Source organism: Rhinatrema bivittatum, chromosome 6 (assembly GCF_901001135.1).
Source record: "Rhinatrema bivittatum chromosome 6, aRhiBiv1.1, whole genome shotgun sequence".
Taxonomy (NCBI): domain Eukaryota; kingdom Metazoa; phylum Chordata; class Amphibia; order Gymnophiona; family Rhinatrematidae; genus Rhinatrema; species Rhinatrema bivittatum.
The window spans coordinates 59662092-59676526 of NC_042620.1; the positions used below are offsets into that span (position 1 = coordinate 59662092).

General features: G+C 37.9%; 1 protein-coding gene across 1 annotated transcript in view; it reads right to left on the minus strand.

Moving 5' to 3' along the window:
• Positions 1 to 14435, minus strand: part of LRP1B (LDL receptor related protein 1B) — a 3516099-nt gene that overhangs the window by 1899997 nt on the left and 1601667 nt on the right. Inside the window, 2 exon segments of the mRNA XM_029607894.1 lie at positions 3863 to 4034; positions 7760 to 7982. Coding sequence (XP_029463754.1) covers positions 3863 to 4034; positions 7760 to 7982 — 395 coding nt within the window.

Consider the following 14435-nt stretch of genomic DNA (forward strand, 5'->3'; position numbering starts at 1 on the left):
ATAAATCTACGCGCACCAGCGGACTCCTGGTACGCCGTCATCCAACCCGGGGGCTGGTCAGGAGGCCTCGACCACGCCCTTGGTCCCACCCCCGAAACACCACGTCCCGCCCCTGAAACGCCATGTCATTCGGCCCCGCCCCGACACGCCCCCGACACGCCCCCTTTAAAAAACCCCAGGACTTACGCACGTCCCAGGGCTCTGCGCGCGCCGGCGCGCGAGGGCCCTGCTCGCGTAAATCCGCCCAGATTTACGCGAGCAGGGCATTTAAAATCCGCTCGTAACTGCACTAACCACATCCTCTGGCAACAAATTCCAGAGCTTTATTGTGTGTTGAGTGAAAAAGAATTTTCTCCGATTAGTCCTAAATGTGCTACTTGCTAACTTCATGGAATGCCCCCTAGTCCTTCTATTATTCATAAGTATAAATAATCGAGTCGCATCTACTCGTTCAAGACCTCTCATGATCTTAAAGACCTCTATCATATCCCCCCTCAGTCGTCTCTTCTCCAAGCTGAACAGCCCTACCCTCTTCAGCCTTTCCTCATAGGGGAGCTGTTCCATCCTCTTTATCATTTTGGTTGCCCTTCTCTGTACCTTCTCCATCGCAATTATATATTTTTTGAGATGCGGCGACCAGAATTGTACACAGTATTCAAGGTGTGGTCTCACCATGGAATGATATAGAGGCATTATGACATTTTCCATTTTATTAACCATTCCCTTCCTAATAATAATAAGGGCTGTAATTGTAAATACTCTGTGAAATATGTTCATGTTACAGGTGAGTATGGTGACACAACCAAAGAAAAAGCTTCACAACTGTGACAAAAACAAACTAAAAAAAATGGTGCTACATTTGCAGCCAATTTAAGGTTTTTTTTTTATTTTAAATGCAATATTAGGCATGCTTATTATGCACAAATGAGTAAATTTAAAATCATTTAATTGTCTTAATTTAGATAATTTTGATAAAGCATAACCCACATGGTAATTATTTGACTATTTATAGTAGGTGTGCATGTGCTAATTTATGAGGATAGTTATAATTATAGGGGTAATTTTCAAAAAGATTTACTTGTGCAAATGTAACTACTATTGCAGCAATTTACCGAGATAAAGGGGGTCATTTTCCAAGGAGTTACCACGGATGATAATTCCGCAAATCCCGTTAACGTGATTTGCAAATTTTTAATTTTGTATTCAGGGGGCGGAGCAAATGTAAAGGAGGGAGGTTTTATCATGTGCTGTGAAACAGCCACAATGTTAGTGCGGCCAATAACTACACCTCTTTCATTTGCATTATGTTGTGTGCTAGAGGCCAATAAAGGTTTATTGCAGTTCATGATGTTTCTGCCAGGTCTGTTTTGAGAGAGAGAGACTCTTGCTATAGTGCCTCCTCCCTAGACAGGTATTTGTATCCCTATGGGAGGCCCACCTAGTAACTGAGGTGAGGGTTAAGTATTAGTGTAGGGGGGTAGGGGCCACTTTGACATTCAACGTGAGATGTACGAACAGAACAGTGGTGTCTTGTGAAGATTTGCTGGCCTTCGGAGTGAGGAAACTCACTCCAAGATGAGATTTGTGCAATGTTCTCTCAACCTAGCTTGATGTTACCCAGGTAGAGAGTCCCTCAAGCTAGGTTGAGAGAACCTTGCCCAAATCTCATCTTGGAGTGAGTTTCCTCACTCCGAAGGCCAGCAAATCTTCACAAGAGACCACTGTTCTGTTCGTACATCTCACGTTGAATGTCAAAGTGGCCCCTACCCCCCTACACTAATACTTAACCCTCACCTCGAGTTACTAGATGGGCCTCCCATAGGGATACAAATACTTGTCTAGGGAGGAGGCACTATAGCAAGGCTCTCTCTCACTCTCTCTCTAAGCCTGCAGCATACTGAAACAGGCCTGTCCAGAAACATCATGAACCACAATATATACTGGCAATGTAGCCCAAATTGGGCTAATAGTGCAACTTGCAATAAGAGCTTTTCACATAGCTGATATCACAATTTGCAATACACATGCTTATTAGCATAAGGTACACCCCTTTTTGCTATCGCATGCGATACCAATGCGATATTGGAAAATGAGGCCCAAAGTGCACTTATGTGGGTGAATCCTAAGGACAATTCAATGGCATACATTGTAGCAATTTTCCAAAGCCCATTTACACAAATAAATTGCATTTACATATGTAAAATCAATTTTAAGCGGGTAAATGCTTTTCAAAATCTAGACCTATATCAGGCACAAACAAAATAGTTTTGATAGATAAATAGACAATAACTGCTACAAATTAAATTAATTTGGATTATTTGTAGACTTACAATTTTTGCCCAAGCAAATAGCAGACAGTTGAAAGTCTGGGCAATATGGTCTAGGAAAATTAAAGGCTGTTCCCTTGTGACTGACAGGCTGCTTACAACTTTGATGAGCATAGCTGATAAACCTTGCTTTTTTAGATGGCATCATCTTGACACCTAGAAATGGACCCCTTTTCTCAGGGAGGAACACCCACTGAAGTGGCTGGGAGGACCAACCAATAACAGGACCAAAAGGAGCATCTGTATCTAGGAAAGGCAGGAAATATCTGCCTATTATCTTCCATTCCCCATGCTTGAGCACCACTGAGTAGACAAGTACTCTCAGTGCAGAAGCCACCATCAGTTAGACTGAGCCTGCATCCTGAAGCTGTGAGGAGGTTTTGCAGAGCTGTTGAGGGCTGTAATTGTAAACAGTGAGCTCAGCTTGCATTGTTTTTGCCTGTGTAAACGTGTACAGAATAAAGTTTGTTGAAAACTTCCTGCCTATATCCTTTCTTGAATGCCACCACTGTACCCATAGTCTCAGGTACAGAAAGGAGAAAGTCACCCTCTAAATATGTAAGAAAAGATATGCACTGTCATTTGAAACAGAATAGGAAATATCAGAGACATTTCTTATTTCATTTCATTTTGTTTCAAAACAAAATCAAAAGTAAAAGCAAACAAAATTTTGTTTGTTTTTCATTTCATTTTGTTTTGAATCTATCTTTTTTTAAAAAAAAATCCACTGTTCTGGGCCTTTCTGACCTCCCTCCAGTCCCTCCACTCCTTCAATTTATGTTTACTCTATCTGTGGGTATTTCACAGCAGGAGTGATCTTCAGCCACTCCTGCCCTGCATCTCTGGGATTTCAAAATGGCCACTGCTCACCATAATGGTGCCAGTCTCAGGTAGACCAGTGGTCATTTTGAAAATCTAGAACTTCAGAACGGGGGTAACTGAGAAACTTTCCTGCCCGTGAAAGACCTGTAGGAAGGTTTTGGAGGCATGGGGAGAGGTCAGAGGGGCAAAGGACCAGAGGGAGCCTTTTATTTTTGCAGCTTTGATTAGAGGGTGGAGGGGATCATTTTAATTTCATGGTTTTTTCTGTTTCTAATTTTTTTGTTTATTTCATTTTGTATAAATGAAACAAAATGACATAAAAAAGAAAATGAAAATGAAAATAAACAAAAATGAAACAACCCCCCCCCAAAAAAAAAAATAATATAATTAAAATGTCTCCAGTGCATATCCCTATGTGACAATACCCCTGCATATGGGTGTTGTGCAGTGTACATTCAACTTTAAAGTCTATACTTCAGTATGATTCAAAGTACTTTCATTTTTATGTTTTAATCAATGAGCAAAGAAAGTAAAATGTGGCAAATACTACAATGTACTTGAGTTACTACTGTTACAGCAAACATATCATACTGTAACATACTGTACTTTTCCATACTGCAAAAGGAAACTGATTTTAATTCTTCTCTAATTGAAATTTTAATTCTTCTCTAAGTGAAAATAATGGCTATTCATAATGCAAATTTTCTGCTTACCTGTTGGTTGGGATCTTGAATGATAGATGTGAATACCTCTGGCATTATCTAGTCTCATTAATGATTGAACATCTGTGCCATTAAATCTGTTTATTTGTAAGATGTTGAAATTATCTAAGTTGGTTGCATACAAATAATTTTCAAACACTGCTAAACCATAGAGTTGTCTAACCTAAAAGAAAAAAAAGCATGTAAGTACCTCAATTTGTTATCATGTTTTATGTATCCAAACACTTAAGTCTTTGGAATGAGTAGTGAAAGTTTAAAAATGTCATAGGTATATGTCATGATACTCTTAAAATGTTTGATAGTAAGGGGCATAGCCAAAAAGAAGAGGAACAAGTCAAACAAAACTCCTCAAAGTCTTAATGTTATAATTCCACATATTTCAGATTTTCAATGGATATTTGGAATCAAGAAGGAATCTCAAATTCCATAATGCATCTGAAGTCCATAACCACCTTACTTTTGAGACTTTCCTGAGTTGAAACAAGTTAGAACTCCAAAATGTGTTACTTTTAATCTCACTAAAGGAAATCCAAGATTCAGTGCTGTCATTTCTTCATCATATATTCCAATGGTTTGTATTTGCCGAAAGTTCTTGCTTATACTTATAGATTTTTTGCTCATAAGGTTCTCCATAACCAATAACTCCGAAAGTAGTCTTTATCTTAGATAAGGATGATAGTTAATAGTAACAAGCACATAATATAAATAGAATAAGAATTTTAATCCAGTGAATGTATTCATCTTCTAGTCTCCATACCAAGGTACTGTCCAGATAATCATCACAATTTTCCTTAAAGACATCCAAAGATTCAACATTGCCTTAAACCTCCATGTGTTTCTGCACCAGAACTTAGCTCCTCTCTTTTAACAAGCAAGCTGTAAAGTTCCTTTTGGTTGATCATGTAGAATTCAATGACCACAGTTTCACTTTCCATCCAAGACCACTTAGATTCAGGATAGTGTATCCAAAGGAATCTTGTGCTCACAGTATCACTGTTGGTGGATTATGATCTCCCTAGATGTCTTGAGTTGTCTTGAGAATTGTTAACTAGATCTGTTTGTAAACTGTATCCATGATATTTAGAAAAGAAGTACTATTTCATAATTGTTCATAATCCAAGGTCTTTGAATACAGAAATTAATTCTTGATTAATGGATTAATCTATAAAGGGAAACACCTACCTTAGGTATAATGAAAGCTTCTGTCATCTCTGCTCTCATCTCAGGGGATTGTTAAAATATTGGAGAACATAATATTTCACTTTAAATGGATATGGTTAAGGGGGAAAACTACTTTATTGGAATAAAATGCCGGACACCAAGTTTTAATTTACTATGTATGGTAGTGCTGTTTAAAAGATAATAGTTCTCTTTCCACTGATGTCAAGTATTAATTATTAACACATTAACAATACAATATGAAATTTAAAACTGTAAAATATGCACATTGTTTAACAATAGATAGTTAAGGCTAAAATTTTGGTACATACCTGTATCTAAACCAAAAGCGGGGAGGGAAAGTTTCAGACTGACCCACTCTGCTTTGTACGCATGGGCCTGCAAGTAGATTTTCAAAGGGAAGCTGTGCAGTTTCCCTTTGAAAATGCAGGTTGGCAGGAGACCATAGATTTCAAAGGGAAAATCCACAGAGAATTTCCCTTATACCCATTGGTAAAAGTATTCATGCTGTGAAACAGCACACATAATTTTACCAACATTAAGGGTGGGGGGGAATTAAAACATTTTATGTGTCTAAACAGGCAATTTACCAATGCAATAACATTTCAAAATTGTCTCCACAAAGTATTATTTAAGTGGCATTTTGCTGGAAGCAATAAACTGGGAATTTAGGGCAGTCAATTAAAAAAAATCCCTTCTAATAGGATGGATAACGAGTATTTATTAGGGATGTGAATCGGGTGCCCAATTGTTCCTGCTTTCAGGTTCATCTGGCCATGGGAAAATCTCATTTTCCCGCGGATCCCCATTTTTTTTAGTGAAAAATCGTTTTTCGGGTTAGTGCACGCTAACAAAAATGGCAATAAGTAATAAAAAATAACAAAAATAAACATTTTTTTGTTAGCGCGCTAACTCCCATTAGTGTGCACTAACCCGAAAAATGATTTTTACGAAAATTTGGGGGAAAAGTGATCATTTCTTTTTTTAATGATATATTAATGAATTTAGAAATATTGTACTATATTTCAATTCATTAGAAAAACGATTCACATCCCTAGTATTTATATTATTCTGGATAAAATGAGTGTCTAGAAAATAAATACATTTTCTTTTCTAGGTTACTCAACTCAGAGAATCTGAAAGTTCCTGAATTTACTTTTCACTTCTTAGTTCTGATGAATCATTCTAACAATATATCATTGCATTTTATAATCCTCAAGTGCTCTTCTTTGAAAACATATTGTTTCTAGACAATTAATAATGAAAGTGATAAATAGATCATAAAATGAATGCACAGTACACTAAAGATATTATGAGAAAGCAAGATCATTAATTTTACTTTTAACACATAGACAAAAATTGACAAATTATTTCAATTTTCATGGTAGCATAATTGGCTCATTATAGTGTGTCAGAGTATGCCAATAAGGCATCATCCATAAAATGAACATGTCCAAAACTGCTATTGTTTTATATTGTTTATTTGCAGTTTATGGATTCAGTCCACTAAATTGACCAATGAATGGAAGATTTGAGGCTTTGTTATGGAATAGGAACAAAACAAAATGTCCAAGCAATGGATTGAATAGAACATTTGTGATGACTATATACACTTTTATTCTAATTATATGCAGTTTTATTCTCTGCTGATTTTGAATTTAGGAATTGAAAGCACTGAAAAACTATATGCTCACGCAGCTGGCATGTAAAACTGAGGCTTTGCTCATGATATTATTTATTTATTTATTTTTAGATTTTTATATATCTTATAAGCTCCTTGAGTAACAAGAAGGTATACTTTGCATGCACTGGTGGTTTTGCATGGGATTTGATTGATAATGTTCTTATCTCATCAAACCTATTCTATCAGTGCATGCTCCCATACAAAGCCATATTTTAATCCAGTGCAGAAATGTAGATTTTTTAAAATCTTCACTTATACAGTATTAATGCTGTTGGTATTCTTTACAACTAATTCTAAATATTAAGGAATTTCTATGTAAAACAAGTTTCATAGACTGATGCTCTTGTATTGCTATAACTGGGGATGTGCAACCAAGGCATCAATACAAAAATCAAACATCAACAATAAACTGTTTAGGGTTAGTTTTCTAATCCATTGAAATTTGTGTTTAGCTCACTTATTTAGCAAAAATACAATTGAGAATAATAAGTGTGAATTGTATCGCCAGTTTAAATTGTCGATGACAAACATGATAGTTGTACTATGGATATGCACTCATATTATTACCATTATCATTACACAGAAAATTAGCCATGATGTCATGTGGGAGACCCAGAAGAACATTGCCTGTCAAAACAATCCTTGGTAGAAGCGCCATTTGCGCATGCATCCACTTAAAATTTGGTGCACATGTGCATGCAGACAGGCTATTTAATAACATGTGTGCATATATGTTATAAAACAACCACATGTGCACCCGCATGCTGGGTTGAAAGTTACCATTTTAGCCAGATAATTTCTGAGTTAGCAGACTAAATACTTTTGAATATAGACCTCTTCCATTTCAGTGTTTAAGAATAAAATGTAATAAAAATTGTCTATAAAGTAGAAAGTAGTGTAAACCATAATTAACTGTAAATCAAGCAACTAAATTTCTTCCTAACTCCCTGCTTCAATGCATAAAATAAATTTTTGGTAAGCATGTTAATTTTTTCACGAACATTCTTGTTTATCTGAATACTTACATAACTTCCTTGAATTATTGTATGTCTCTTCTTTCCTTCATAATCAACTACTTCCACATAATCCAGGTAAATATCTGCCCAGTAAACCAATTTATTGACCAGATCCAGTGCAAGAGAGGTTGGCTGTTCAATTTTAGATACCACTATCCTTGTCCTATTCAAACCATCCATGTCACATCTCTCAACTTTGGAAACATTCCCATAGTCTGTAAAGAAGAGTTTTCTGAAAAAAGAAAATTATTTGTTAAAAATAAATGTCTTGAAAGGTTTTAAGAAACTTACTCTTTTAATACTTTCATTCCAGTGTAATGTCACTTTTACTACTATGCAATATGATGGATACATAAAGATTGCAAAATTTAAATTAATAGCACTTGCATACACAAATGAACTCTGCACATTTACTTTAAGCTATGGAATACCATTTGTCTTCATTTAGCAAACATGAAATCTGTTCATTCAATTGCTCTGTTTATACGATACACTTATTTACAATAGTATTGCACCTTTGGTAAGTAAAAAAAAATTCAGCAGACAGAGGAATTGTGTGTAATTATTTATTTATGTAATTATTTATTTATTGATTGATTGATTTTTATATACCGACAGTCATCAAATATATCACATCGGTTTACAGTTTAACAGTAACTTACGCGTAAAATGCGTTTGACATGGAACAAGAATGGAAAACATATACATCAAAAACGGCAACTGTGGGATGGAGGTGAACTATATGCAGGGATTAAATACATTGAACTGTAAGATTATATACATAGTTGAACTGAAAATTATATACATTAATGTATGCTTATTCAAGTTGTATACATTGCTGGAGGAATATTCTTTGCGGAAAAGGAAAGGGAAAGAAGGATTCAGCTGAGTATGCTGTGGACTGACTGGTTTAATTGGGAAGAGTGTTGTTGAGGAGTAAATGTGTGAGGTGAACATGAGAGTAGGCTGATTGGTGCTAGGTATAGGCTTTTGTGAACAGCCACGTCTTGTTTTTGTTTGAATGTTTTTTGGCAGTCCTCTTGGCGAAGCTCTACTGGCATTGTGTTCCAAAGGGCAGGACCGGCTACCAAGAGCGCACGTGCCCTAGTGGAGGCTAGATTGGTGATTTTGGGTGAGGGTATCTGAATGGTGGCGAGGTATTGGTGTCTAGTGGGTTTAGTAGCCTGGTGGAGGCTGAGGGAGTCATTGAGCCAGTTCATCTCTGGGTTGTATAGTGCTTTGTTTATCAGAGAGAGGGTCTTGAATTGAATGCGGGATGCACTTGGGAGCCAATGTAGTTCCATCAGGACGGGTGTTATGTGTTCATTTCTGTGTGTGTTGGAAAGGATCCGGGCAGCTGTGTTTTGTAGAATTTGTAAAGGGTGGATAGAGTTTTTAGGTAAACCTAGGAGGAGTGAGTTACAGAAATCGAGTTTGGAGAATATAGTCGTTTGAAGTACTGTACGAAAATCTGGGGGGTGGAGTAAGGGTCTGAGTTTTTTGAGTGTATGTAGTTTAAAAAAACAGTCTTTTAGTGTGTTGCTTATGAATTTCTTAAGGTTAATGTGATTATCCAGGATGACCCCTAGGTCTCGAACCTGTTGGGAGAATGGGATTGGTGGGGATTGATGGAGAGGCAGGGGGATGTTGTTGGGGTGGCTTTGGGGTGAGATAAGCATGATTTCAGTTTTCATGGTGTTCAGGGCAAGGTGGATGGAAGTAAGGAGTTTGTTAATTGAGAGAAGTATGGAGTTCCAGATGTTCATGGCATTCGAGAGTGTATCAGATACAGGGATGAGTATCTGCACATCAACAGCATAGATGTAGTGGGGAAGCTTGAGGCTGGATAGAAGATGACAGAGGGGTAGGATGTAAATGTTGAAGAGGGTGGAGGATAAGGAGGAGCCTTGTGGGACTCCTTGCTCAAGGGGATAGCTTTGGATTCATGGTTTCCTAGTTTGAATTTGAAGTTTCGATTGCTGAGATAGGACTTAAACCAGTTGAGGGTGATGCCAGTGATGCCAATTTCAGCGAGCCATTGTAGAAGGATATTGTGGCTGATAGTGTCAAAAGCGGAGGAGATATCTAGAAAGGCGAGAATGTAGGATTGCCCTTTGCCAAGGCTTTTAATAAGTTGGTCAGATAGGGAGAGGAGGAGGGTCTCCGTGCTATGGAATTTCCGGAAACCATATTGTGAGGGGGCGAGGAGTTGATTGTCATCAAGATATTCCATGAGCTGTTTGTTGATTGCTTTCTCGAGGAGTTTAGAGATAAACGGGAGGTTTGAGATGGGGCGGTAGTTAGACAGGTAGTTAGAAGAAACTAAGAAGTTTTCATTATTTAAAAATGTTTTCTTACCTTTCTAATATGCATTTGATTTGGGTGAGGACATGAAAATATTATTTTAGCAGGCTTATTCTTCTAGAAAAGATAGGGGTCAATATTCAAAGCAAAATAGATGAATTCCTCACAAATTATTATGTAAATGGCAAGTTATCCATCTAATTCATGTTATCTATCTAACTCATAAGTTATTCATTCAACTCCATGATATCCAAGTTATCCATCTAACTCCAAGTTATCCATCTAACTCCAAGTTAGCCTTTTAAATGTTTAGTTTTCAATATTGACCTCTTAGTTTCTAAGCAGCCACAGTAAAATGTTATTGTGACTCTTATTTTGATGATAGTGGTGGTGAATAAGTTCATTTAACTTCAGAAATCAACATACAGATTCAAAAATTGTTGGAATTTAAAAGCAAGCATATATTTCTACATAAAATTTCCATCTTTTAGGGGATTAATAATTACATGAGTGCATGAGGTTAGCTGGCACCATTTTTCAAAATGGTACTAACTGGGCAGGAGAGGACAGGAATCATTCCTGCCCCCATTAGACACCAGGGAATTCAGGATAAACCTGAGGAAGATCTGGGGGTGCAGTGTGATTTCTAAGGGGTGTATTTATATATGCAGTTATTTTCAATATGTCAATGGGGCTTTAGAAAAGGGGGAAGGTATTAACAAGAGAGTCTAGTTTGCATTATTTATTTCTTGGGTGGGATCTTGACATCCACCGTTAGCTTAGCAGGGATTTCAGTATGGGGGTGTCTAAAACTGACATGGCAGACCCTAGAAAAGATGGCCCCAAGATCATCTCCAGATATGTTAATCTGGAGATATTCCTATGGGAAAGTTAATTACACCTCTTGAAGTGTTGTTAAATTTCTGAGAATAACACAGCTTGCAAAGTATACTGCAAGCTGCATTGTTTGCAATAATGATACTTAGTAAATAGGCCTCATAATAAGGTAGATTTTAAGAGTTGCGTGTGAGCTTACCTGTGCGCCCATTTGCTGGCATGCGCACATGGACACGCCAATTTTATAACATGCTCATCTATGCACATGTGTTATAAAATCTGCTAACTATGTGCACATGCACACATGATTTTATATCGACGTGCATGTAAGTGGGGGGATTTTAGAAGATGTGCACGGCAATGCATTAGGGTCTATTTCCCTGTCCCTTCCCAGTTTGCCCCTAATAAAGGAGCGGACTTCCTAAATCCCCTACCTAACATGCCTCCCTTATATCCTACTAGCCCCGACTACTAAAACCCTGCTTACCCAATTTTTTTTTTAATTTTACTACTTACCCGCAGTCTATAGCAGCAGCAACTTTTGCAGTCGTCCGCGACTCAGACTTAATGGCGCAGTCCCAGCCCACCCATGCCTACCTATGCCCTGCACTGACCCTGCCCCTTGCCCGCCCCTTTTTCGAAATCCTTTCCAATGCGTATACCGGCAAGTAAGCGCGTGGCTATGGGCCTCTTAAAATCCGCACGGCCCGCACGTGTCCCAGTCATGCTCATATCTCCCGGATTTGCCATGCATAGGGCTTTTAAAATTCACCCTAATGTTATCTCAGAAATAAAAATGAGTAACTTAATTTACCTTTATATTAAAGTACAATAAACATTTTCACCATTGATTTATTTATGGACATGTAGGATTGTGAGGGAAGAGGGTAAAAGGAGGTCAAGCGCAGGCTTCTCTCTCCTTTTGTCACACTGCATCCAGCAAGCTAGTCAGTCTGGTTACCTTGTTTTGGCAGTGTGATTTTCAGTTTAACCACGTCTAGGATATCGTGTGTTGTCACTTCTGAGGTTTGGAGGAAAAATTGCTGCAGCTTGATGTTTTGTCCTGGTGACAGGGAGTGGTCAGAGGCAGTGTCTTCATAAGGTTGACTCTGTCAGGCTCATGTGAGCTATGGATATGATAAGCCCCTCTCAAGTGAGAGGTTGATTGAGTAATTTCATATGTGTTGTTTTTGAGGGGAAGGTCCACAAAGGAGGTCCATTTCTTGCACTACAAGTAGTTAAGGAAGCATGACCTGATTCTTCAGCCATACTACTGGTGGCAACAGGGGTTGAGGTTAGCCTAACTTTTAGTTGATAATGTGATTGTGAACAGATTTGACTGCCATGTGCTTGGCTATGCTGAAATTAGGCCCTCAGGGGCCCCTTCCCTGGAGTAAGACATGTTTACAGGTATAACCATACCTAGGAACTCTCAGGATTTCACCCTGAAACTCAGGGAATTTGCATCAGTTGCAAGGTCTCAGTGGAAACACTAGAAATCTCAGGGCCTCGCTATATACAGCTCAGCCATTCCCTTTCCTCAGTAGGCCTGCAGAGAACAGAAGAAGTAGGACAAGTCTGGAGCAGTCACTGCAAACAGCATGAGGGGAGAAACTGGAGAGAGGCTGCAACACCAACAAAACTCAGTCTGCAGGTTCCAGGATTTGGGTATCACTCAGCTAACGGTAGAGAGAGGTTGCATAGGTCATGTGACTTATAGCCGGGTTGGAAGCAAAGAGAGCGCTGGGGTCAGGGAGAGAAGAAGGGGAGATATGCTGGGGTTATCTCTGGAGGGGGGGACGGGACAGTGGTGGATAGGAGAAAGAGAAAGAAAGTGTAAGTTGATTGGGGGTAGGGTGGAAGAGAGAAAACTGAAAAATATTATTCCATTCCTTCTTCATCCTCCATCCTCTGCTAGTCAAAAGCAATCTCAGGGTGACCAGAACTGAGAAGTTCCCGGGTATGGGTATGACTTAGATGGAAATAGGAGTGTTGAGGTCATGCTGGTCAGATACAGACAGTGTTGATGTTAGCAGGGGTGGAACATTCAGTACTGCATCCCCTCCTTTTAACAAGAAGGACAGTATCTTCAGTTTTTTCTTCGTCTGTCAGGGTATTACGTGGTGTTGATGAAGTGGAGGGTTTGGATTTACTGGGGGCTTTTGTGAGTATAGTAGCCAGGGCCTATGGTGGTGGGACATGGACTAAGAACTAGTGCCCTCATTAGTCACTAGAACTGAAGGAGTAGCAGGAAGATTTTGTGGTTGAGGAGCCCAGAGAGTTGTCTTTAGAATTTAGGGATATTGGGTGAGTCTCATAAGAACATAAGAAATTCCCATACTGGGTCAGACCAAGCGTCCATCAAGCCCAGTATCCTGTTTCCAACAGTGGCTAATCCAGCTACAAGTACCTGGCAAGTGTGCTATTGATCCTCCGCACAGTCATATACACACATATATGGGGACACATGGTATTATTTGAAAGTTATCCTCCATGTGCAGAAGTTACATTGCACAAGTTGTGCCCTTTTTCCTGCGAAGGTAACTTTGTGAGAGGTAATTTGTCAACATACTCTGCCCATTACCCGAAGATACTCAAAGCAAATTTATCTATGTAAGTTAAAATATAAAAAAGTATAAGCAGACATGTGGACTGTTATAAAATTACCCTCCCTATAGCTATTTTTTTAATATATTAGTTTATCATTCCTGACCTTTGAAATCATTCCCTGTGAGTCTAACGAAAATCTAAACACTTAAACATACCACCAAGGTTTCTGCTAATCCTGCTACTTGATTAGTATTCATCATGTTTAGTACACATAAATCAATTTCAATTAGCCTGCCAATATTTCAATAAGATTATCTTCTCAGGAGACAAAAATCACATTTGTGAATAGAAGACCATTTTGCCATGAGTTGAACACTATCTCAAGAATAATCCAATTTCTAGTGAATGAATGTATAAATATTACTTTGAGAATCGAGGATTTGATTTTCCAAACTTAGGGCTTCATTTACTAAGCCTTTCATTCCATAGATATAGAATAGAAAAAAAGCCTTAGTAAATTAGATCCTTAGTTAGTTTTTAGTTATTGAACTTAAACAAGTCACTGTATACAATAATTGCATCTCTTTCCCCTACATATTGTAGAAAAAACAATTTATATTAAATTAAATTAAATTTTCTATATTTTTGGAGTATCATGAAAGTTGAAAATAATAATAATGATATTATTCCTTGTCAAAGTAGCTTTATGAAGATTGTATTCATATATTGCATGATGATCAATAAGGCTGAATTTGAATGTTTTCTTAATTATTTGTTAATATGAAGGGTTAATCAAACTGAGAGCCACATGATTGAAAATATATTATTTCAAAGGTAGTAATTGCAGAAATAGTTTTGATGTTACATTAGTTAATCTATGCAGGACTTCTGTAGGAAAGATATTGCAATAGCAACCTAAACAAAAGGTGAATATTTTAGCAAGTTGAAACTGATCAAGGATCACTGAAATTGAGGTGTAAGCATTAATGCTGTA